General features: G+C 37.8%; 1 protein-coding gene across 2 annotated transcripts; it reads left to right on the top strand.

Annotated features, from left to right (window-relative positions):
• LOC140849990 (lysine-specific demethylase 4D-like) lies at positions 1 to 26,136 on the top strand. 2 transcript variants are annotated; one of them, XR_012132586.1, is made up of 3 exons: positions 1 to 1,573; positions 2,458 to 2,545; positions 4,681 to 7,445. XR_012132586.1 is itself a non-coding variant. In XM_073239409.1 (3 exons), the coding sequence occupies exon 3, from the start codon at positions 24,252 to 24,254 to the stop codon at positions 25,821 to 25,823; it is 1,572 nt and encodes a 523-aa protein (XP_073095510.1). In that variant the 5' UTR covers positions 1 to 1,573; positions 2,458 to 2,545; positions 23,920 to 24,251; the 3' UTR covers positions 25,824 to 26,136. The 2 variants fall into 2 exon arrangements, 1 of the variants encoding a protein (XP_073095510.1); XM_073239409.1 differs by lacking the exon at positions 4,681 to 7,445 and adding an exon at positions 23,920 to 26,136.
• The last annotated feature ends 538 nt before the right edge of the window (positions 26,137 to 26,674 follow it).

The raw sequence follows: 26,674 nt of genomic DNA, 5'->3' as shown, positions 1-26,674 counted from the left end.
GCAACAACGTGGATGGAGCTAGAGTCTCAGGAATAGAGGAATACAGCTTCTTAAGAAGTTCTTAATTAGTGCAAACAATTCTGTCAGGAAGATGCGCCTGCTTCTTGTTCTCCTTCTCGCTCTGTGGCCCTGGGCAAGTTACCTAATGTAAGTTCCTGTGGAATGGGTATATTCCTAATGGGATTACTATAAGAATTATTAGACTTGACATATCAAAGCCTTGTAAAATTCAGTACAGCCACGACTGAGTCTGTTACTCCACCAGACTCCCTCAAGTTTGTATCTCATACAACAGAAAATAGGCTACAAAAACAAAAACAAAAATACTTTGAAAATCCCTGGACAAAGTTATTGTCTTGGAGAAACACGTGCTAAATTTCAATGACAGTTACATAGGCAAAATTCTCCAACTTTTTGTTGTTGCAATTTTCTCCTACAGCAACCATCGTAATAAAAATCTTGCATTTTGCAGGTAACATTACTGAATGTCCAAAAGACAGGAACCTCACCCTAAATGATTCTGATAACCAAAAGTGTTCATGGTACTTCTGGGTTTGAGCAGCCAAAAGTGTACCGCCCAGCAGATATGGCTCCCCAAAACCTTCAAATGTTGGAAAAGTAAGTGTGTGGGGAAGCTGGGGGAACTGGTTTACTTCTCCAGATTTTTCAGACAGTAAAGTGGATGTATCCAGAGAGAGAGAAACGCGGTTTTCTGCCCCAGTTACACCACTGCCTCCCACGCGCCCCCCACCGGCGAATAATCATCACTCCCGCCTCGGATCAGGAAGTCTTCGGGCTGTCCCCGGGAGTCGCCGACTCCTCCCCGAGGCCCGACCCGCGGTGGACGAGGCCGGTGAACCCCGCTTAGCCGCCACAGCTGCCTTCCCGCGGCGCTGCGAGGTTCCGCCGCTACCCGCGGCTCCCCAGCACCCTTCGCCGCCAACCCCGAACCCACCGCCCTTTCCGCCCCACGTGGACAAGGAAGACAATCCGCCAGCGTCCTGCCGCTCACGTTGGCCTAGGTCCCACGGAGAGACCTCCGCTGCTCACACAGACATCATGACCACTCGAGACTCCCAGGAACCCCTGCGCCAAAGTCCAAGACCCGGAAGCAACCTCGGGCTCTTCGGACGCACGTCATAGACGGAGGCAGCCACCAATCCGCGGAAGCCAAGGGTTACGTTGGCATGACGACGGCGTGGGGCCGAGCCTAGGCGTTGGAGTGGGCAGCCTTTTGAAACCAGTGCTTCAGAGTGGACTCCAACTGCGGTGTTGTAGCTAGAGGTCTCTTCCGTCGTTTCCTTCCCCGACTCTCTGCTAGACTCTTTCGTGGACAGAAAGCTCCGGGTAGCCGACTCCACATCTCCGGCTACCGACAGAGCGTCCACATCCCCGCCTAGCGACAGAGAGCGTAGAAAAGGACTGCGCCCAACTGATCCACCGGTTCCTGCTTCGTTTCTGCTGGGCTAGACCCAGTGAGCCTAGAGAGTTGGGCTGAATAACTAGTATTTTCATTTAATTGAATTTGAAGAAAGAACAAATATATACGGGGGCAACCACGATCTTTATAAAGGTACCATTCCTGCAAAAATATTAGTCTTCAAATCAAAGGTTATATTTCAATTGTTGGTTAAAAGTTGTATTTTTAAAGAAGCCTAAGTTCTAGTGGGAGAGGTGTTCCTGCTTCCACTTTTTTCCTAAAGTCAATATAGCAGTGAGACTGATCTTTAAAAGTTATGAACCAGGTAATGTTGCTTCTCTGCATAAAAATCTACTGATTTTAGAATAAAAAATCTAATTCCTTAATGTGACCAGAGGCCCCATGGGCTCTTGTTCATCTCTGACTTGACTTCCAATCAATCACTCTCACATACTTCACATACTAAGCCCTAGCTACCGCCAGCTGGGCATTTCTGTTTCACAAACAAGGAAAGATTCCACTGTGCTGTCTTTGCTCTGCTGCCTGTGTCCCACGATAACAGATCACCATCCTTCAGGTCTCAGCTCATATGTCACCTCCATGAGTTTTTCCCTCATATCTACATTTTCACCTCCAACACAAAAATACCATCGCATCACCCTTTATTATTTTTTTCATAGCACTAAACAATCCTGAACTTTACTCTGTTCATTGTTTACTGCCATTTTTCTTGTCTGAGAGGAAGTATAGCAAAGTCATTAAGAGAAAGAGCTCTACAGCCTGAGTCTCATGGTTTGAAATTCCAGCTCTGCCCTCTACTAGCTCTGTGACCTTAGGCAGGTTCTTTTCCTTTTCTGTGCCTCAGTTTCCTCAGGTACAGAATGAAGATAATTCTAGTCTCTACCATACAATGCTGTAAGATTTAAATGAATACTTGTAAAGTGCTTAAAACTCTCTCAGCAAACAATACTTGCTAAATGTTAGCTGTTATTATTATTAATATTATTTTTTTATCATTGTCTATCTTCCTGTATTAGAACATAAGTTCCAGGAAAACAGGAACCTTGTCTCTTGTTCACGTATCATCTGCATATAGAACAGTGCGTGGCACATAATAGGTGCTGAGTAAGTATTTGTGAATGAATGAATAATTGTTGCACTATGAAGTGGAGAAATGAAGTAATAATGACAAGGTGCTGACACCATTACAGAAAATACCCTTGGTTTTTGTTCCAGTGGCCTTTATCACCTCTGAATTAATGACCCTGATTCATTTAACATCTAGCCCACCACCTAATCTTTTGATCACCAACAATGATTAAATAACCACTCCTGTAATTTCATTAATAGCAACATAGAATCAGTCCGCAAAATTTAAAGCTTTGACTTAATGGTCTGAAAGTATTAATAAGAAATAAGAAAATTAAAGTGTTAAAGAGTATTAAGTAAAAAGTTTATGTAACTGATTTTAAAGTGCTAATAAGAAAACTACAAAGCTTTTGGCTTAAATGTTTTGAAAATATTAGAAAAAGAAACTAAAATTAAGTTTACTAAAAACTTAAAATTCGTCCTATCAGCAGCTGCCTTTGGTGGCAAAAATCTTATATAACCTCTCAAGAATTCTCATTTTAAACCCATTAATACAAAAATCTTTTTGAGCCCTTAATTCTCCTGCTAATCCTCTTATACTCTTAATTTTTTATTCCCACTCTGCAATAAATAATACGACTTCCCACATTCCCCGTTGCTCAAGTCCACACCCCTCTTCCACCCATGTTCCTTCCTGACCCTCTTTCCCGGGAGCTGGTGATGCCCTGACTTCTCTGGGGAAAGAGGCTCTTAAACAAGGCCTGCTTATCTCCCCCCAGGCAGATCTACCAGCTGCCTTTGACTCTGCCCATACCCTCAGTTTCCCACGTGTGGTGACCCCAAACCCTCTCCGTTGTTCTCTGGGTCCCAAGTCCTCCAGCTTTCCTAGTACCTGGCGCCCTGCTGTATTTCCTATCTTTAATTATCTGTGAATCCATCCCCTTCAGGTCATTCTCACCAGCTTTTGGATCTGGTGTAGTATATCTTAGCCTAAAAAAACACTCCTTCAAAAAGAAAAGGAAGAAAAAAAAATTTAGCCTAAACATGCCTACAGTGTAAGCTTCACAAAAGAGAATGAGTAAATCATTAGGCAACTGTCAAAAAAAATACTCTTTCATTTTAATATGACAACATTACTATCTTAATCAATGTAAAAAGGATGTTTTATATAATAACTGTGATTACAAAACTGATTATTCTTATGGCAGGATGTAGGAATTCCAGCCTCAGTGCTTATATAAACACTATATGCAGTTGAATTAAACATCCAAAAGGAAAAAAACTATAAACATTTAAAAAGGAAATTTAAGAGACTTTTTGTACAACCTAGGGTTTGTAAAGACCTTTCGATCAAGGCTGGACACCTAAGAGCTATAAGAGAAATAACTTAAAATTTTTATCTATATAAAAATTTAATTTTATGGCAGAAGATGCCCCAAATTAAGTCAAAAGATAAATATTCAATTAGCAGGTAAATTCTGTTATGCCTATAACATATAAAACTTTACTACTAATACTATTACTAATAGTAATACACATACCAAATATAACCCAGTGAAAAAATAGGCAAAGAATATATAAAGACGCCATCCAGAAACAGCAATTCCAACTAGACAACAAACATAAAAGATGCTCAACTTTCCTATTATGAAAATGAAAGTAAACTAACAATGAATTAATTACCACATTACAACATCAAACTGGCAATAATTCTTTTAATTAATAATATTATTGAGTGGGATTGGGAGAAAAGGGGATAGAGTCAGACAGTGGGAAGGCATTGATTCCCCATTCCCCCTTACAGTAAAAGTCAAAGGACTCATACTAACCTACAAGACTGTCCCCTATCTAGTTGACCTCCTGTGTTGCTTGTGCCTCTCTTGGTGTTGTCTGAACATAGCTCCTGTCTTAGGGCCTTTGCACAGCCAAGAATACTCTTACCTGTCTTACTCAAGTCTTTGTTCAAATCAGGTCAACCAACCTTGACAGCCCTATTTAAAGTTTCAGCCATCCTCTACCTTGGTCCCCACCCTCCTGCATTCCTTATCTCCCTTAACCTGTTCTACTTTTCTTTTTTTGTGTAGCACATATCATCCATGATCCTGTATAGTATGATCCTTATTCAATCCTATATAAATTTGTTTTATTATTTCTTTCTCTGTCCCATACAGAATATAAATTCCACAAATGCAAGAATCTTTGTATTGCCCAGTGATGTAAGCCAAGCATCTGAGACAGAGCCTGGCACCAATAGGTGCCCATAACGATTTTCAAATGAGTGAATGAGTGAATGAATGAATGAGTTTTAACAGGAAAAAGTCACATGTTTATGTAAAAAGTTATTGTCTTTATCTCTTTTATATTTTAAAGGGAAAAAATAATTAACATTCTGCTAGTCCGAAATTCAGATTTGCAAGACACAGAAAGATGATTTCTATTCAGGAAACAATCTCTAAATGAAAATCATGTGATTATTAGGCTCTATACATATGATCAAAATTCTAATTCAGTCAGCCCCACCCTGAATCCAGTCACAACTCTCATTTAATCCACTTCCCTCCTCTTCTAATTGAATCACTTTCTCCAAATCTAGTAAACCCTTTCATTACAAAGTTTCCAGCCCACAAAATGTGAAAAATTTGCTTGAGGCTTTTAGTTAGAAAATGGAGGAAAAAAACTCAATGCTCACAAGTAAAAAATTACACTTAAAGTAGTATAATGTTAGCATCTGTTCTATTTTTAACCTAAAAATGATTAATTTTCTAATATAAAAAGCTGGTGTTTTAATCTATTTTGATAAGTGAAAAGGATAGAAAAATAAAGTAGCTTGCCTTCTCCCAACAAATGCGATTTTAATTGAAGATATTTTGGAACCCAGAGAGGTGATTTCCTGGGAACACCCTCAAAATGAAATTTGCTGATGGACCAGGCTAGATTACTAGATAATATTATAATTTATTTATTTTTATTTATTTTTATTTTTTATTGAAGGGTAGTTGACACACAGTATTACATTAGTTTCAGGTGTACAACACAGTGGTTCAACATTTATATACATGATAATTCTAGCTACCAGCTATCGCCATACAAAGTTGTTACAATATTTTGACTAGATAATATTATAATTTAACCACCTCTTACCCAATCCAAGCACATAGCTACCTATCACTTGCTGGCCACTCCATTATTACTAAGACAATTAAAAGCAAGCATATTAAAAAACCATTAAAATGAAGGAACTAAAATATAAAAAATAAAGGGATAGAAAAAGACATAACAGGTAAATACTAAAAAACAACAAAAAACTTTGTGTAGCAAATTAATTATCAAAAGTATTCTTTGAGTAGCATTAACAAGGACATTTGTGGGGCATCTTATTGCATTACAAAGAAAAATCTAGGAAAACATTAAATTAAATCATGAACATGTATGTAACTAATTGCATGGTCTGGAAATTTTGAAGGAATAATAAAGAATTAAAATGTAAAACTGACAAATCTGTAATGGTGGGAATTTTTTTTATGGCATTCTCTCCCAGATTAAACAAATTAGCAACATTGATGCATTGTATGTGTAGATACATATGCTTACTGTATTTATATTTGCATATATATTTATATGTTGCTTTTATATATGTATATAAAATCCTTCAACCAAAACAAAAGAAGTATACATTCTTTTCAAAAAATGTTGGACATTCATAAAATTAACTGTAAAGCCCCCAAGTAAACTTCAGTAAATGCCTATGTACTCATTTGTAAATGATATGTGGTCTTTCTAATTTTTGAACTTTATATAAATGTTAAAAATGTTTATGTAAATGAATCATGTAAAATGTTCAAAATGCCTATGTAAATGAATCCTATGCTTTTATGTTTTGTTTTTATATAGCTGTTGTATACTATATAGAATTTAATTGGGTTAAAATACACAGTATACTGGGCTGTTTATACTCTGCACCCTGATTCCCAACCCCAAGCTACCCCCATGAGGACATCTGGGCCCAACAGCTTAGGAGGAAGAATGACTATTTATTAATTTAAAAAATTATTTCCAGTTTATTCCATAGTTGTTACTTTTTTCAATGATGTCAATTAAAATATTTTAAAATTATTTAGCTTCCTTTTAATATCATGTATTTACCTAAAATATTGTTACTGTACCTTTTTTCTTACTCCTACTTTTTCACTTATTCCTACCACATATGCTCTTTTTCCCTCTTGACTAGCTTTGCTTTTGCAGAGGTCTGTCTTTTTGGATCTATTTACCATTAAGTTTTTACAAATACTAACCAATTCATTAGTTTCTAATCTTAATGTCACTTATTCCTTCCACCAGCTCTTCTTAGATTTATATTATTTGTTCTTCTTTCTAATTCTACAATAAAGTGCTCAATTAAAAAAATACACAGTATAATTTATTCTAATAATTATGTTTCCAGTATGGTGATATTACAAATAATGCCACTATGTACATTTTTGTAAATGTGTATAGGTGTGTGGGTATACATTTCATTTATATATCCCATCAGCAGGTTGAGTTCTCCTTGTCCTGTAATCTCACCACACTTGATATTGTCCAACTTTTCAATTCTAGGTAATCTGGTGGGTTTATAGTGATATCTTACAGAGGTCTTAATTTGCTTTTCCTTCATTGCTAATCACTTTATTTATGTTTATTGTTCACTTGAGTTTCTTCTTTTGTGGGATATCTGTTTAAGTCTTTCTACTGAATTATCTTCTTTTTATATTGATTTCTATGAGTTCTTAATACATTGGGCACCAGTTCCCTGTCACCTATTTGTTCTACATGTATGTTTTCCACTTCTTGGCTTTTCTTTTTGGTATATTTTGATCTACAAAACCATTGATATTAGGGTAATTCAGTTTATCAGTCTTTTCCTTTTTGCTTAGTGCATGGTATTTCTTAAGAAATTCTTCCCTACTTTGAGGTTACATTGGTATTGTCAGATACTATCTTCTGAAGGGTTTATAGTCATGCCTTTCACAGATGTATCAGAAATTCGTCTATGCGTAGTGTGATAGAGGTTCTTGGAATAATCCTGTGAAGCAAGCCTGGCCTTGTCCCTCTGCTCTGAGTGCTGGGCTCTTCTTGGCCCTTAGCACTTAAATATAAAATCTTAAATGTAATGTTTTACAAAATTACTTTTGGGATAACTGAATCTCAAGATGAGATTGACAGTTCTACAATATTGAGTCTAAATCTATTAACAGGTTATGTCTTTCCATTTATTTAGGTCTTCTTAATTGCTTCTAAGTAAATTTATATTATTGTTTCCATAGAAATCTTGTAAATTTTTGTTAGCTTTAGCCTAATGTGCTGCTCAATTTTTAATACTTTAATAAGTGGTCTCTTTCTTAATTTGATTGTCCAATTGTTTGTTGCTGGTATATGTAAGTAAAATTGCTTTTTATATATTGTACTTTAAATGCAGAGACCTTGCTAAACCCTCTTATTAATTAAAATAGTGAACTCATAACTCTTTGGGATTTTTTATGTAGATAGTCATATCTATGAATAAGGATAGCTTTGTCTCTCCTTCCCAGTCTTTTTCCCACTTCTTTTTTCCCCTTCCTGCCTTATGTCAGGTTGGACATCCAGTGAGATCATAGGCTTCCTTGTCTTCTTCCTGATCTTAATGGGAAAGCTTTCAAATTTTCATTGTTAAGTATGATTTTTACTGAAGGTTTTGGGTCAGTGCATTTTATTCAGTTAAGATTTCCCCCCACAAATTTTAGTTTGCTAAATGGATAACGAATTTTATCAAACACTTGTCGGCATCTTTTAGTCTGTTTGTGTGTATTATTATGTTAATTTATTTAACTCTCAACCTTTCCCAAAATAAACCCATCTTGATCATGATGAATATATGGCAGGAATCTGTTTACTCAGATCCTATTTAGGACTTTTCACCTATGTTCCCAAGTGAGATTGGCCCATTATTTTCCTTTCTCATACTGTCTTTATTTGAGACTTCTTTAATAAAGTTTATATTATAGAACATGTTGGAAAATACTTTCTCTTCTATTGGAAAATTTGTCTAAGCTTGGAAGTACTTATTCCTTGAATATTTGGTAAAATTTTCTGGGCCTAGGTTTTCTTTGTTTAAAGAGTTTTGACTAGCACTTCAGTTTCCTTGATGGTTATAGATATAGTCAGTGTTCTATTTTTTTCTTTTGTCAATTTTGCTGTTGTTTTTTCTAAGAATTTACTTATTTCACCTGAATTTTAAAATATATTGGCTTGAACTTGTCACACTATACTTACTAAATTTTTGTTTACATGTGAAGCATCTGTAGTGATGACTGCTTTATTTTTTCTGGTATTAGTGTGACTTTGATCTCTGGTCTTTCCCATTTTCACCAGAAGTTTGTCAATTTTGACTTTTCAAAAAGCCACCTTTTACTTTTATTCCTCTATTTCATCAATCCTGGTATTCTTTCAATTATTTTCTTTCTTCTTCTTTCTTTGCTGTATTCTTTTTCTAACTTCCAGAGAAGTTAGATGCTAAGCTCATTTAAATTTTCAGCCTCCTATCTTTTCTTAGATATTTATTTAAGCCTATAAACCTCCCTTTTACTATTGCTTACCAACATCTCACAGGTTTCAGAACATAGAATATTCACTGTCATTTAAAGTATTTCCTAATTTCCATTTTTAATTCTTTCTAGTTAAAGTTTTATTTAGAATGCATTTTTAATTTTATAAAATTGCAGATTTTTCTAGTTATCTTTTTAAAAGTAATTTATAACTTTTATGCTTTCTATCTTCTTACATTTGTTAAAACTTGTTTTATGGCCACAGTTTTATAGTCAATTTTGTGAAATTTACGAAGTACTTGAAAAAAATTTGATACTGCAGTTTGGGAGTGCAGAAGTTCAATATATGCCCATTAGGCCAATTTTTAGATTGCATTGCTCAAATATTCTATATTGTTTTTCAACTACTTGATTAGTTAGTAGAGTCCTGATTGATGTTTGATTTCCCTTGGTCCCTGTTAGTCTCAAAAGTGTGTCTTAAGGTGATAAATGATAGGATGTAACTTAATGTTAAAGTTTAGAGCCACGCTTGTAAAAGTCTGAAATGAGGGTATAATTTCTACTAAGTCAACATTCGACATTTTACTGGAGATTGTATCTAATTATATAAGACTGCTTTTCCTGCTCAGCTACCAAAAGAAAGAAAAAAAGAAAGAAAAAGAATAAGAGCTATGACTATTGGAAAAGAAGAGGTAATAATTTTTGTATTTTTTTCAGAAAATATCATCTATATGAAAAAATTTAGAATCATGGTCAAGCTAGCAAACTAATAGGAAATAAGTATAAGGTTTGGAAAGAGATATAAGATCAATAAATAATAAAAATTAATAGAAAAAGTGTCCATTTACAAAACACTCAAAAATCATAAAATTCCTAAGAATATATCTAAAGAAACATACATTATCGTTATGGGTAAAATTCTGAAACTTTATAAACACATATAAGATCTGAATAAATGGAGGAATATACCAATTAATTGATGGGAATGCCCAATATGGGAGCTATGTCCACCACCAAATTTATTTTAACTTCATGCAATTTCAGTTCAGATCAACAGGATTTTTATGGAATTTGACAAATTTATTCTAAAATGAATACTGACGTTTAGCTCTGCTAATTTTAAAGATGAAGAAAGACATGGGGACATGCCTTACCAAGTATCAATACTAAGTGTAAAGCTACTTAATTAAATTAAAACTACAGTTTTGGCACAGAAATGGGCAAATTATTGGATTTAAATGGAGAGTCTAGAAAGAGATCCATGCTTCTATTTGACTTGGCATATACGAGTGGAGTATTCCAACTCGGTGGGGAAAATGGTGGTAGACAATTAGATTTCTACCAAAAATCCTAACAATAACCATACAGATCCCTACCTCCCAACAAGAACACAATTCTAAATGGGTGAAACAAAGATGAAAAACAAAGAAAACAATGAAAATGAATCTTTGTGACTTCATGGAAGAGTGGATTACTTAAAGAGGAACGGAACAAGTCACAATGGAAAAGATGAATAAATTATTATGCTTAATTTTTCAAAATAATTAAGATCCATAAATCCAAGTGAAGATGGTGGCATGGGATGATATATTTGCTACAACACAATAGATAGAGAATTAGTATCCCAAATATTTAGAAAATTTTACAAAGCAGAAAAAAAAACAATTTAACTGGAAAAATGAAGTGTATAACCAGAATTTACAAAACTAAAACCCACAAAAGTCCATTAAATCTTTGAAAATGCACATCACCAAGAAACAGGCAACACATTAATATAAGAGGAGATAAATTATTTTGATAATCAAATCACCAACAACTAAAAATTTGACATCAAGTACATCTGGGGATGTCCAGAAAGAAACTCTCCTCTGCTAGTGAGTGTGTTAATTAGGACAATCAGTATGTAAAGCAACTTAACATTGCATAACAATATACAAAATGTAATTTGTATTATTTCTACACTACCTAAAAATACGGTGGTATAATTTCTATACCATATAAAAATAATGCTTACGAAGATCTACCCTATGTAAATTATCACATATAATTACAAGGACACATATAAAAGGTTTTTAAAGCAGCATTGCTTATAGCAAAACACTGGGACTAATCCAAATACTCCTCAATACAGAAATACATCAATAAAATATATTCTTATGACAGACTACATATGTAGGTATATGTAGGTATATATAAATATACAGTGTTGAATTTAAAATTGCAGAACTGTTAGCATATTTGGTATAAAATCGTTTATATAAAATAAAAATAGATGCACAAAACAATACTCTGGATTAGTATATAATGCACATGCACACACAAAAACAACCACAGAAAATGCACTACATCCATGATGCTAGGGAGGAGAAAGAAATTAGGATTTGGGTTTGAATCTGAAAGGGACTTCTTCACTGGCAGTATTTATTTCTTCTATTTAAAAGTAATTGCTGCAGGGACAAGACCCTTCAGGATGTCTGTTCTCACTAGTTCTATTAAGCATTCCACTGGAGCTTCTAGTCAGGGCTGTTAGGCAACAAAAAGAAATAAAAGGCATCCATATTAGGAAGGATAAAACTATATTTATACATGAAATCATTTTATGAAGAGAAAATCTTAAGGAACCATGAACAATACTGGACCTAATAAAAAAAGTTCAGTAAGGTTGCAGGATAGAAGATCATTATTCAAAAATCAATTGTTTTCTATACATAATGAAAATTCTGCAAAGTTAATTCAATTCACAATGGCATCAAAAAGAATAAATGTTTAAGAATAAACAAAAAAGTACAACACTTCTACTGTAGAAATTATGAAACATTGTTAAAGAAGAGCTAAATAAATGGAAAAAACATTCCATATTCATGGATCAGAAGACTTAATATTGTTAAGAGGGCAATACTCACCAAATTGATCTATGGATTCAGTATAATCTATGTTTTCCCTCTGACTCCCCACCCCTAACCTCCAGAAATTAAAAGCTAATCTTAGATTGATACGTAAACATAAAGGACCCAGAATAACCATAACAGTCTTGAAAAAGAATTTTAAAATGTGGATGACGCACACTTCTCCATTTCAAAACATTAATATACAATACTATACAAAGCTATAAGACCCTGGTATAAGGATAGCTATGTAGTTGAATGGAATAAAATTGAGAGTCTCAAATAAATCCTTACATTTGTGGTCAATTGATTTTAATGAAAGTTTCAAGACAACAGGGAAATAATAGTCTTTTCAATGAATGTTGCTGAATCAATGGATATCTACCTACAGAAGAATGAACATGGATCTCTACCTCATGCCATTCACAAAAATGAAGCCAAAATTGGTTATAGACCCAAATGCAAGCTGGGTCTATAAAACCAGAAAACTCCTAGAAGAAAACACAGGAGTATCTCTCCATGACCTTGAGCTAGGCAATATTTTCTTATATAAAACATGAAGAGCACAAGCAATAAAGAAAACTGATAAATTGGACTTAATCAAAATTTAAAATTTGTGCACTTCAATAGACATTAAAAAGTGAAAAGATTACCCACAGACTGAGAGAAAATAATTGCAAATCATGTATTCAACAAAGGACTTGTAACCAGGACATATAAACACTTCTTGCAACTCAAAAAGACAAATAATCAAAAAAAATTAGCAAAGTATTGGAATAGGAATTTCTTCAAAACATATATATGGCCAATAAACATACGGAAAAATGCTCAGCATCATTAGTCATTAAGGAAATGCAAATCAAAGCCATGAGATAAGACCTCATGCTGACTAGAAGTGCTATAAAAAAAAAAGACAAAAAGACAAGTGTTCGTGAGGACATTGAGAAATTGGAACCCTCATATATATTTGCTGGTGGAAATTTAAAATGTTGCAGGCACTTTGGAAAAATGCATAACAGTTTCTCAAAACATTAAACATAGAGCTGCTATATAACACAATTCCATTCCTAGGTATCTACACAGGAAAAATAAATGTCCATTTAGAGATTTGTACATGAATGTTCATAACAGCATCATTCATAATTGCCGAAAGATTACAACAAACCAAATGTTATCAGTTGATGAGTGCATAAATAAAATGTGATCTATTCATAAAAATGAAAAATTATTCAACCACAAAAAGAAACAAAATGCTGATATATGCTACAATATGGATGAACTCCAAAACATGCTGAGTGAAATAAACGGACACAAAAGACTGTATATCATATGACCCTTCTTGTATGAACTGTCCAGAATAGGCAAATCAAGACAAAGTAGATTAATGGTCGTCTGTAGCTGAGGATGGAAATGGGCTGTGACTGCAAATGGCATTGAGGTTTCTTTATGGAATGATGAAAATGTTCTAAAATTAGGTAATGGTGGTGGTTGTACAGCTCTGTAAATATACCAAAATTACTGAATTGTGCACTTAGAGTGGGTGATATTTTTGTTATGTAAGTTACATTTCAATAAAGCTATTTTTAAAAACCATTTGAAGCAAACATGGCAATATAAAGATGTTAATTCTGGGCTGGTTGGAATGCAGGTTTTTGCTATATATTCAATTTTCACTATTTTTAATGTATCTGAAGAACAAAAAATTAAGACAGCATAAATTCCTGGGCCCTAATTTCAAATGAGACAGATGCATACATTTAGAGTCTTTTTATTATACTCTTCCCTCTAGAGACTGACAGTTGCCCCCAGCTGCAAAAGAAATGACTGGCTCCTTGTCAGAGCACTCTCTGTGAAGCTGACCAGGCTTACATAGGAAACCAACTCTATAATGCTTGCCTGTTAGACATACACAAAGAATAACTAGACATACACCAAGAATAACTGGACATATGAGGAAAACATTTAACATAAAGGAAACCAAAATATCCTGGAAGGGTGGATTCAGAGGAAATAGACAGATACAACATAGAGCACAAAAGAATCTTTTTAAAAAAATCCCCAAAATTTACACTTCTAGAGAGAGAAAAGAAAAGCTGCAGCCATGGAAAAATATCAGAAATCTATAATAAAAGGAATATCCAGAGAACAAAAGAATTTCTGGAAATGAACTGCTAGAAAGCTTGGAAAATAAAATATAATGAACAAAAAGATGGAAAATAGAGCAAAGATAACAAAATTTGATGATCAGTCCAAGAGGTTTAATATCCAAATGTATTTCCACAGAGCAAGAACTGAAAATAGTGGAAAGGAATATACAAAGAAATTATTTAAGAAAATTTCTCAGCCATGAAGAACAGGAGTTTCTCCATCAGAAGTTCTAGAACAATTGTTGACAAATAAGACCAATCATCTTGATTGAATCTGAGAAAATAAAGAGCAAAAGAATATCCTAAAGTTATACAGAGAGTCAAAGTGGGTTGCACAAAAAGGATCAGAAAACAAATTGGTTTTGGATTTCTAGGAGCTAGAATTCAGTGAAACAATGTCATCAAAATCCCAAAAGAAAAGTATAAAATTAGAACAAGGACACTTCAGACATACAAACTTTGCTAGACAGTGGTTATATATGTGACCAGCCAATAACTCTGAATTCCCTTTTTATATTGGGAAATTCCCACATTATGACCCTTACCTTGACGAGGTTGAAGCCAGAACTCAATTGTCCAGCATCTATTGCAGCAAGTATGTAGGCACATGACCTGGGATCCTCCAGTCAGACACTTCCATGGAGACCTCAATTTGAGGAAATGTGAGGAAATCGAGTTTGTACAGGATTTGTCCCTGGAGAGGGTGGTGAGAGATTGGGCTTTCAGGGGCAATAGTGGCATAAGTTCCAGTTGGTAGTGTCCCTTGCTCAAGGTCTTTGGTGCCTTTGAACACAGGAGGTATAGGAATACCTTAATATAGATTGTTGGATAATTTGGATATTGTTTCTGGAAGCAGTCTCCAAACCCTATTCCCCCGTCCTCTTGGAGATTCTGTGAGCTACTTCATAATCTCTAATGAAGCTTCCGAAGATGCTTCTGGTGGATGTGCTCACTGACACAAGGGCATACGCTAGGGAAGAAGAGAGATGGGTGGAATCAAAGGTCTAACATAATATTGAGGGAAAGGGAATCCCCAGGATTATGGTTAACCAACCCCAGGATGCAGGCTCTGCAACAGTCTAAAGACTAGCCAATCCAGGTTTAAGAAAGCATATGGAAAGCTCCAGGCAGAACATTTTTAAAAGAGAAATCTGATTTAGTGCCTAGTGTGGTTTATGTAGTTAGAAGAGGTGTACACTAGTGGAAATGAATTTGGGAATGAGTTAATGTGTATTAAGCCAAGCAAATGACATGATAAAATTATTAACTATAGGACAGATACAATTTTGTACATGCAAGGCAGTGTAATCATAGCACACTACGTGACTCAGCTGAGACTAATTTTACATGTTAAAAACTCAGACTTGATTTAACCAAAAAGTTTTTGTATCTACATGACAGGCTGAGGCAGGGGAAGTCTCTGTGTTAGGATGAAACAGAACTTAACCCATGCCTTTTGTGGTATGAGTGCCCACAATCTCTAAAACTGAAAAGTCTACAAATACTAGGAAAACAAAAGAACAGCTAAAATATGTAAGAGTGATCTAGGAATGGGAATGAGGGAGACAGTGTATTGGTCAGGACTCTTTAGTTGCATACTATAGAATTCACTACATTAAGGCAAAGAAGTGTTTTTTTTTAAGCATTAAAGTAATTTACAGAATTTCATGGAGAATCCAAGAATGAGGCTTATGTGCTACTCAAGCAATGTCTTCAAAATATATTGACAATTCAAAGAAGCATATATTAGATGTTGCCTCCAAACTCAATAGCGTGGCTGTGTCTTGGCAATAAGGGGCTCAAAAAGGCTCCAGGCTGCTACCGCCCTCTGTTCCAGATACCACTGTGACTGCTAAGTGTCCCTGTAACAGAGGAAAGCAAATAGAGAAGACTAATGAGGTTCATATTACCACGCTCAACTTACTCTATGTCACAAAGAAGTTATAATGTGATATTTAAGTTGCTAATTTTAAGGACATGTCCTCCCAGCAAGTAAAATTAAAGGTCAAGTTCCAATATTTGTCATGATTTCATCTGTGCTCTTCCAACTATGTCACAATTACTCTATGGTGTTCATGTCTGACACTTCTTGCCAGAAGTCTTTATATCTACATTCCTGGGTGTTCCTAAGTAGGAAATCTACACCAAATATTGGACTTTGGAGCATAAAGTATACAGAAAAAGTCACCTTTTTATCTTAACTTTTCCATGTAACTTATCAAGAAGGGAATGTTGAAGCTTGTGAGGCAGAAACATGAAAATATCTTGGAGAGAGAGAAGCATGCACATCTAATGAAAGGAATTTATTACTTTAGATAAGTGCCCATTAGAGGTGAAAGGAATATTCTGGAGATCACCCACCTCAGCAATTTGTATCAAGCACCAAATAAATGGCCCAAGCAAATAGTATTCATGGAATGTGGAAGACAGAGTCCTCACTAAGGTCTAGGATTGCTAGGGAATGGTTCCTCAAGCAGGACCTATATCAGGAAGGCAGGGGTTATAACTTAGAAAAGAGAAGTGAGGGGGAGAGAACATGGAGTCAGAGACAATGGGTAGGAGCATTTGCAGCCAAGGGTTTGTGGAAGCAGCCATTGAAAGATACATCTGGGAAAACAAAGAGAAAAGGATGGTGACACAATCTTTGACTTTGCTCAATCCAAACTCCACTGAAGTGACAGTACTAGGATTTTTGTTTTAAGAAATGTTACAAAGAAAGTATACAGTAATGGAAAGGAGATAGTAGTAAAATTTGAAAACGGATGGACACATAGAAACCAATTTATCAAACCCGAGAAAGTTGAATCTTAAACTGGCAGTGAGAAAAGCTAAGCAGGAACACAACTGTCCACAGACTCCAAAAGGCTTGGGATTTCCCGGCACTGGCTTCCTCTGGATGTGGACGGAGGCTAAGGAAGATTTGCTGAAAGTCTATGAAGCAGCTGGAGTCTCAGACTCCCTCGCATTCTCTGGTAGCAGGATAAACTCCTCTCTCATCTTGATGGAAAACCAAGTTTCATTTTCCAGAGCAAGTGGAAAAGGTAGTCTCTGAACTGAGAACTTCCAGGAACCATCGGCAGTGTGCTTGTCATCGGGAAAACAAATTGATTTGGTGAGCTTCACAAGTTAGGTATTGGAAATTTCAGGATCTTTTTCCATGTGGTGGGGAAGCAGGCCTGTCCCTCCCAGGAGGAAGATTGGAAGGTCCTTCACTGTTGCATATGACCAGCTCTTAGAGATGCGGGTGTCAGAGCTTCACCCAGCCCCAGCCCCGCCAGATCACCATTCAGGGAAACACAATCACCAAACCTATCCTTACACTCAGTTTTGAATCAGCTTTTTTTGGGCTATACTCATATATGAGCCAACTACTAAGGATCATCAGACATTTGAGGAAAGCCTTACACCTGAAAGATAGAGAAAAAAATGAAAAAAAATGTAAAAAGAAATTTCAAAGAAACAGATCATGCAGGGGGAATAAACACTTCAAAGCCATTGACATTTTAGTATTATCAGAGAGATTGAAGAAGTGCGCCTGTGAAATAAGAACAGGACAATAAGACTGAGAGGAAAAAGGGTGGGGGAAGGTACAAAAAAAGCTAAGGATCAGAAATGACCTGTTGGAAATTAAAATTTTGATAGGGGAAATGAAAAAGACACAATTGAAGGAGTTTGGGGAGGTAAGATGAGGGGATTTTTCAAAAGAGAGTATACTGATAAAGGGATAGAAAAGTGGAAGAAGAAAAGATACAAAAATTAAGGTCCAATCCATGAGGTCCAATATCCAAATAACAGGAATTAGAGTTAATGTGCATAGGAAAAATGTAGAGGAAGTCTTCAAAGAAGTAACTTAAAAAAATGTCTTAAAACCAAAGCACCTGAATTTTGAGATTGAAAAAATTTTAGAACACTGGGACAGTGAAAAGCTTCTATAAACAGAGAAAACACGTAGCAAACAGGTCATATATAGAGGCCTGTGGACCAGTTCCATCTTCCTTATTCCTCACACCATACACACAAGACAATAAAATAAATTAATAAAATAAACCAGTTAGAATGAAAGGTATAATTAAAATTAGAATCAAAGATAAAATTGATGTACAAAAAAGAAAAAACCAGGAAGGAATACTTACCTGCCTCTGGACAGGGAAGTAACTTACTGAATAAAAAAGACATGAAAGACATTACAAAGGAAAAGATAAACAGCACTATCAGACATTGAAATGTATGTCAAAAACACTTTAAATGAAATAGAAATAAAGTTATAAACTAAATGGCAAACTGGGAAAAACCTATAAGCACATATTCATATGAGCAATATTTAAATTGTGAGGTCAGAGACCTTTTAGGAGCAAGAAGGTGTCTATGAACCAAGGATGTACAGAGATAAAGTGTAACCCCTGGAGTGGCATTTGGAAGGAAACAGCTTGATCTGTAGCCATCTGTTTCAGCAGAGAAGTGGGGGCAGAACCAGAAGGTGAGAGAGGGGAGGAAATGCGTTTGTGGACACAAACTATTTTCATGTATGTTTTCAACATGTTTGGAATTGAAATAAAGGTGAGAGGGAAGACGGTAGCTTAAATCAGGAAAGAGACTGATAACTGATGATTTAAGAGAGACAAAGATGACTGTGATATTTAATTGACTGTGTCCTGGAATAAGGGGGAGGGTTTGATTTAAGGAATTTAACAGAATAGATAGCCATGGAGAGAACAGAAGAAGTTCTAGAGATGGAGACACAAGCTGTTGAATTAAATATACATTTTTCTACATTTCATTTTCTACTCCATTGATTAGGGGTAATAATAGTGCCGACTTCATAAACTAGCTGTGAGCTTTCAATGAGATATTATATAGAAAGTGCTTCATAAAGGGCCTGGCAAAGGGAAGTGCTAAGTAAAGGTGATTCTTGCTGTTCTTATTATATAAGGTATAAATTATAATTGCTAAACAAGAACTACAAGAGGTGGAGGAAAAGATGGTGCTTTTTGGGTCAGTAAGGGAAGATATGAGATCAAGTTGATGTCATTGAGAAAGGATGGAATTTAAGGACAAAGATGGAAGGGAAATATGGGAGAATAATGGTGGAAGAGGAGGGCAGTTTAAAGTTGAATAGCATGAAGTGAAAGGGAAAATTTGAAGACATCAATAAGATAGTTAAAAAATATCCTGAGTTCAAAAATCTGTTTCAAGCATCCCATTCTCTTTCTAGCTTACATTTCCCAGTGTTCTAACAGAATTATTTGACCTAATGGAGAAATTCAGCCCACAAATCAAATACTCTTTCATTCTCCATCTCTACTCTCATGTTCTCATCTCCTTTTTACGCAGGATAAATTTAATTTTCCATGCTTATAATCACCATTTTGTCCCTCCATCCAGTCATCAGTACCCTTGTTTCTCTCTCCCTGAAATATACCTGCCTGGTAAAGCCCTAACCCTGCTTGAAGCTTATTATTTAAATGCTCCTCCTCTATGGGGAATAATTCTGTCATTGGCCATTGTGGAGTAGCCAATAGTAGTGCAAAGTATGGGGATAAATACCACAAAGTTATACAGTATGAGTTAAGGACTTGATACCCTTGTAAGTGTGTATCAAAACAAGGCACACAGTCTTCCCATTTCTTCAGAATTCCACAGAAAGGAATCCCTTTTTCAGGAGGAATCCTGGGCGTGTCTTGGGTTTTGTTCTGAGGGAGGGGCCCCTTCCCCCACTGCTCTTCCTTCATATAGAGCTTTGGTGACAGCAACTTTATCAGGAAAGGGATGTACAGACTTGGGGAATCAAGTAGCCTGGAAGTCATGCCACCATATACAGGAGCTGTCTGGGAAGGCCAGCAGCCCTCTGCTTTAGGAGGCAGCTGGGGATCTCAAGTTCCTTTGGACAGTAGAGTCCCCCAGCCATGTGAAGGAAGCCACTGTTCCCACAGGAATCTGAACTTGAGCATTTTCCATCCAGCTGGGGGAATATCTAGGGTCATTTTTGGACAAGCTGCTCTTTTATAACAACCTATCCCCAAACTCTGAGTTTTCATTAGGTATATCTGGAAAAGGAAGAGGGAGATGTTGTTCTTTAGAGACTAAATAAATTGCATTTTTCATACTCCCTAACAACGAGCCAGATTGTCATCATCTCCCTCCACCTCCATTTATTACAATATGTCCTACAAAGCCCTGGAGATAGTTTCACCAGCTGTGACCCTCCATCCATCCTCTGATGTTCAAGTTGAAAAAGGAGAAGAGTGTATTGATCCTCCTTATCCCACATTTTGCAGATTCTTCGGTGCATGAGGGTCCAGCTAAGGCAGAGGTCACTTACTGCTCACTTCAAGGGTCCCTGTCACTAGTATTCATGTCTGCAGCAAACATTGGTTTGACACACTCTTACAAAAGCCACCAGCAGGGGTCACAGAGAGCAAGTCCTTCCTTTGTTATTTTTGCCCCAAACCCTAGACCCAAAGGAAGAAGGGATTATATTTAGTCAAAGAAGCCAAACCAGCAACACCCCTGGGAGCAGTAGTAGTATCGGAATGGGCCCCAGCCCCAGCTTCCTTTCATCTGAATGGACCTCCAATAAGGAAAGACAGATGCTTGGGGACCACAGGAGGTATAGGGGATGTTACTACTTTACACTGTGGCAGGCAAGCTGATCTTTTCAAGTCTTACTGGGGAGACAACAGGGTGAGGAAAATTAAACGGCTGGACCTCTGAAGGGAATGGGGTTCCCTCCTCCTGGGAGCTCCCCCTCACCCCATTTCTTGGCCTCACTTTCATCTCCACATGGCTCTGTGCAGACCGCAGCACCAATGGTGTTTTGTGCCCAGACCACCGTGCTCTTTACTCTTTGACTTTCCCTCCCATCCCGGCAGCTTTCCCAGGGAAATCTTTCCATTCCTAAGAAGGCCCTGACATTTGTATTATCTTCAGACCCCACAAACCTGGATCTGCTCTAGGTTTCTGACAAATTTTCAGAGAATTTGTCCAGAACCAGTAATTCACAAATTCCCAATAATTCTGTAAGGTGATTCCAAGTGGATTCAGAACCTCTAAGAAGTCTCTGATTTCATACACCAACTTATGACAGGAGTAGGCATGTTTCACCTCTTAACAGGTGTGTCTTTTATTTCGTGGTCTCTCATTCCTTTGGGGCTGCTTTCTGGGGCAAAGGACAGGCTTGCTCTCTCTGGCCCTTGCTAGTGCCTTTTGTAAGACTGTATCAAACCAATGCTTGTTGAAAACCTGAGCTCTGTCTCTGTAACTCTGGCTGTGGAAGGAAGCCATTTGTTTGAGCTTACAAGTTTTTTTATTTTTAAAATATGATTTCAGATCTGTTGAGGGTTGGCAGTCCTCTTTTTCCTTTCTATTTTCGTATAAGAAATCTCAGAGAAAAAAATTCAGGCAGAACTCCAATGTTTTGTGGGCTGATAACACTGAAAAGGATGCCACTTACTAGAACAAGGAAGGGTATTTCCATTGAAAGAGCTGGTTGGATAGCTGATTGGATTCAGTTGTGATTAGACTGGGGATGATAGAATTGGGGTGTGGCTGATTTGATCAGAATTTTGAAGAGGCTTATAAATCCTGATCAGCAGTATGTTTCATTTGGCGAGGTTGTCTTGAGAAGAGAGAGTATATGTTTTCTTGAGAGAAAATAATCGCTAATTTTATCCTAAACAACTACCAGAGGAGACCTCACTGAAAAGATCATATCTAAGCTCAGCCTTGAAAGGGTAGGAGAGCTGTCTATGTGTTAAGAGCGTCAGGTAGGAGGAGGAGGGCAGGCTCTTCTGAGACCCAGCCAGGAATTGGAGAAAGCCCGGGGAAGGGCTGATGGCACCCCAGATCATGCAGGGACCTTCAGAACATTTGGAGGATTCTAAGTAGGATGGAGTCAGCATGTCCAAAGATTAAGGTGAAAACAGATTATTTGTAGAGGGGAAAAACTAGGAAATTATAAGAAAGGACCACTTGAGATCATGCAAATGAGAGAGTTTGCTGATGTATCTGTTTGTCTACCTTAAACAAGAGAATGTTTCTCTTGTTTCACTGTTAAGGACACTTGCTCTTTGTTTTTACATTGAAACACTTTATCTTACTGTAGAAATTTTTCTGAATGGTTTTCAAGTAAAGAGTTTTCAAATCATGAATGAATGTTCAATTTTATGAAATCATTTTTTGGTACCTATGAGATGATGTTATTTTTCCTTTCCTTCATTAATATTCTGATTATATCATTAGATCTTGTGATGCTGAATCATCCTTGCATTACTGAGATACAGTCTATTTGATCACGATGTATTATTCTTTTAGCATTTTGCTTTATTGGTTAGCTAATATTCTATTTAGCAAGCTTTCATTTATGCTTTATTTTCTGTTGTCCTTTTCCAGTTTGGCAATCAGATAAGTTAGCCTCATCTGAGTAGCTTTACAACCTTTTCTATAGCATGAAAGATTTGTATAATCAGTTGTTTTCTTAAAAATTTGCTAGGTTCACCTATAAATGTTGTGTCTCAGGGTTTTTTAAGGGTCATGCTTTGATCCGGATTCTTATTTGGGATATTTGAGCTTTCTTGTTTTTCTTGGATTCATTTTGTGTATGTTTCTTCTCTAGAAAATTGTCTTCTTATCTATTTAAAATGTTGATGTGAGATGCTCATAAGATTCTCTTGAGATTTAGAAAAATTCTCTACTATATTACTGGATCTGTGCACTGTTTAATTCCTAGTATTGTTTGTTTCTACTTTCTAACCTTTCTTATCAGTTATGCTCATGGTTTGTTGCATTTCTTAGTCTCTTCAAATGACATTTTTGGCCATCATCCTTCTGTTTTGTATGTATTATTTTTCATTAATTTCATCTTTATTCTTTCTTATTTCTTTACTCCTCCCCCTTCCATTTCCTAGCTTCTTCAATCAAATGTTTAGTTCATTTATTTTCATCTTCCTTTTTCTTTTAATGCAATGAAATATGTCTCTTAGTCTTCAGTGCTTCTCACTCTAAACTATGCTTTTAAATAAACATATGGAAATTTGTGAAAATCATTACCGCCAGATGAATGATAACAATTAGCTATTCTGATGGCTGTGTAACCAGCACCTAGATTCCAAACAAAATATTAACGTTTCTCCGGAGACCCCCTCACGTTCCCACTCACAACCTCTCTTTCTCAAAGGTAACCACTGCTCTAACTTCTAACATAGATTACTTTACCTCCTTCTTTTTATATATACTTATATAAAAAGATGAAATTTCATGTAAAATTGGAATAATGGATTTGATATTCTTTTAGGTCTGGATAATATTGCCCAGTATTATGTGTGCAAAATTATCCCTATATGCTCATGTAATTTGCAGTGCTCTATTGTATTCCATTGTAGGACTGTACCACAATGTATTTGCCCATTCTACTGTTGATGGACATTTGGGTTGTCTCCAGTATTTCTTACTAGAAATAATATTGATATGAGCATTAATGGAGGTGACTTTCCATGCACAGCTATACTGATTACCTAGACATGTGGTAACAGTTGAATCACAGCACATGCATATGTCCAGTCTCACACATGCAATAGTTCAATTTTAGTAGATACTGTCCAAATAGTTCCCCAAAGAATGATTTCCATTCTCTCTATGAGGGTATGAGAATTCCCATTGTTCTACATCAACACCACATCCTATATTGTCAATCTTATAAAATTTTAGACTTCCTTTGAGTGTGGGATAATATCCCATGGTGGGATCCCATGGTATTTTACTTGTAGCCCCTGAATAACTTTCTCCAAACATTAATGTTCAAGCTTTTGTATTCTTTCTTCTAGGTTTTGTTTTAAACACTGTCCTGAAGACAGTACATTTGGAACACCGTCCACCCAGGACTGGGTGAATCAGGAGGCGTCACAGAACAAACCCCAGTGTTGGCTGAGGAACATCACAGAGTTGCACGTTCAGCCTCCTGTATCAGCTTCTGCCCAGGGGGCCGTCTCCTGGTGAATCAGCAAGCCCCAAAACATCATCTCATTTACACCAAAGTCCACGGGTGGTTCCTGCTGACTCAAAGACACTCAAACCAATTTTGGAATAATAGCATTTTCCACCATGCTCAACTATCCAGACCACACCTGAAGACCTGAGAGTTTGTTTGTTCTTCATTATGGAGGCCATGATGTCTCAGGCAAACTGTACCCAGAACCCAAGTTGTAGAATCATGACCTTCTACCCAACTGAAGAAGAGTTTAATGATTTTGAGAAATACATTATTTATATGGAATCTCAAGGTGCACACCGAGCAGGTGTGGCCAAGATAATCCCCCCCAAGGGGTGGGAAGCCAGGAAGACATACAATGACATTGGAGACATCCTAATCCCCACTCCCCTCCAGCAGGACATCCTGGGCAGAGCTGGTGTGTTCACTCAGTACTCCAAGAAAAAGAAGGCCATGACGGTTGGGGAGTATCGCGACCTGGCGAACAGTGCTAAATATCAGGCACCCCCGCACTCAGATTTTGATGATTTGGAGCGAAAATTCTGGAAAACCCGGCTCTACAGTTCACCGATCTATGGCGCTGATGTCAACGGCTCCTTATTTGATGCAAACACCAAGCAGTGGAACCTCAGACACCTGGGAACCATTCAGGACCTGCTGGAGCAGGAGTGTGGGGTGGTCATCGAAGGCGTCAACACACCCTACCTGTACTTCGGGATGTGGAAGACCACGTTCGCGTGGCACACGGAGGACATGGACTTGTACAGTGTCAACTATGTGCACTTCGGGGAGCCCAAAACGTGGTATGCAGTGCCCCCGGAGCATGGCTGGCGCCTGGAACACCTGGCCAAGGAGCTCTTCCCGGCTAGTGCCCACAGCTGTGGGGCCTTCCTGCGGCACAAGGTGGCCCTCATGTCTCCCACTGTCCTCAGGGACAACAGGATCCCCTTCAGTCGGGTCACGCAGGAGGCTGGCGAGTTCATGGTGACATTTCCCTATGGCTACCACTCTGGCTACAACCACGGCTTCAACTGCGCGGAGGCCATCAACTTTGCCATGCCGCGCTGGATCGACTATGGCAAAGTGGCCTCTCAGTGCAGCTGCGGGGAGGCCAGGGTCAGCTTTCCCATTGATGTCTTCGTGCGCACCCTGCAGCCTGAGCGCTATGAGCTCTGGAAGCGTGGGCAGGACCGGGAGGCGGTGAACCATGTGGCGCCTGCAGCCGTGGGCAGCCAAGAGCTGGGCACCTGGAAGGAGTTGTGGGCAACCAGGAGAGCCGCACTGGGCCTCCGGGACCTGCCGCCCCGCCGCTCACTGAGCCCTGCCAGGCAGATGCCCGTGGGGCGAAGGGGCCACCGCCGCGCCCCTAGGCTGCCCGCATCTCGGCGCCATGTGCAGTCCTCTGCTCCTCCCTCTGTGGCTCAGGGCAGGGACGCTGCTTGTCTGTCCCCGGAGCGCGGCTCAGCCCTGCTGACAACCCAGGACCCATTCGATCTGGGTCTCCATCCAACCGGCAGGCGTGGTCCTGGCCGTCGTCCTCGGGAGCAGGGGACTCAGGAGCTGACTGACCAGGCCCCGGCCAAGAGGCGCCTCTTGCTCAGCACAGCATGCACAGCTCAGGATCCCGATGCTCATGCCCTGTCTTCAGATGGACCCTCACTGGACAACCCTGCATCACCGAGCCCTGCATCCCTGCATTCTGCTAAGGCTTCTGGGTGCTGCAGTGTCCCTGCACCCTAAGCCTGGGGGACGTTTTGGTAGCCCGCTACTCTTATGCATGGAGTCTCCCTAAGACTGGGCACGTGTACACCTCAGAGCCTTCACAACATGCGGTGCTGCCACGGGACCTTCTGAGTCCACATTATTTACAACAAACAGCTTATTCCTCCTCCCAGACACCATTATCTCTTTTGACACTGCTGCCAATTGGTTTTCATCCACTGGATGCTTGCCTCTGCAAGTGGTGGTAGAGCAGCTTCTTCAAGCAACTCTATTCAAGGTTTTTTTTACTTCATGTCAACACCCTCAATTTGGACCACTCTTCTCAATAAAAAGTCCCCATATCCAGCTTTTTCTTCATGTCTGATGAGTTTTTGCCATACTCAATCTTGGAAAAGCAAAGGACATTCATATTGAAAATTATATAAAGATAGAATGACCTTTGTTCTTGCTGCCATGATCTTCCAGGCCTCATTTGTTCTTCTTTTTCCTGTTCCAATTATTGTGACATTAGACTATTCATTTGGATTGTTCTTCCTTCTTTAATTATGCCTGGATTGCTATATACTTTCCTCTTAAGGCTGCTTTTGCTACATCTCACAGAAGTTGGGGCTTTGTGTTGTTGTTGTCATTTGTTTCCATATATTGCTTGATCTCTATTTTAATTTGGTCATTGATCCATTGATTATTTAGGAGCATGTTGTTAAGCTTCCATGTGTTTGTGAGCCTTTTTGCTTTCTTTGTACAATTTATTTCTAGTTTTATACCTTTGTGTTCTGAAACATTGGTTGGTAGGATTTCAATCTTTTTGAATTTACTGAGACTCTTTTTTGTGGCCTGGTATATGGTCTATTCTGGAGAATGTTCCATGT

This window comes from Manis javanica, chromosome 6 (assembly GCF_040802235.1).
Source record: "Manis javanica isolate MJ-LG chromosome 6, MJ_LKY, whole genome shotgun sequence".
In the NCBI taxonomy this organism is placed as follows: Eukaryota; Metazoa; Chordata; class Mammalia; order Pholidota; family Manidae; genus Manis; species Manis javanica.
Note: the sequence above shows the minus strand (reverse complement) of the source record. Positions and strands in the feature narration are given on the sequence as shown.

Coding starts and splice junctions, on each gene's coding strand:
- LOC140849990 (XM_073239409.1), top strand. CDS start 24,252: ATGGAGGCCATGATGTCTCAGGCAAACTGTACCCAGAACCCAAGTTGT.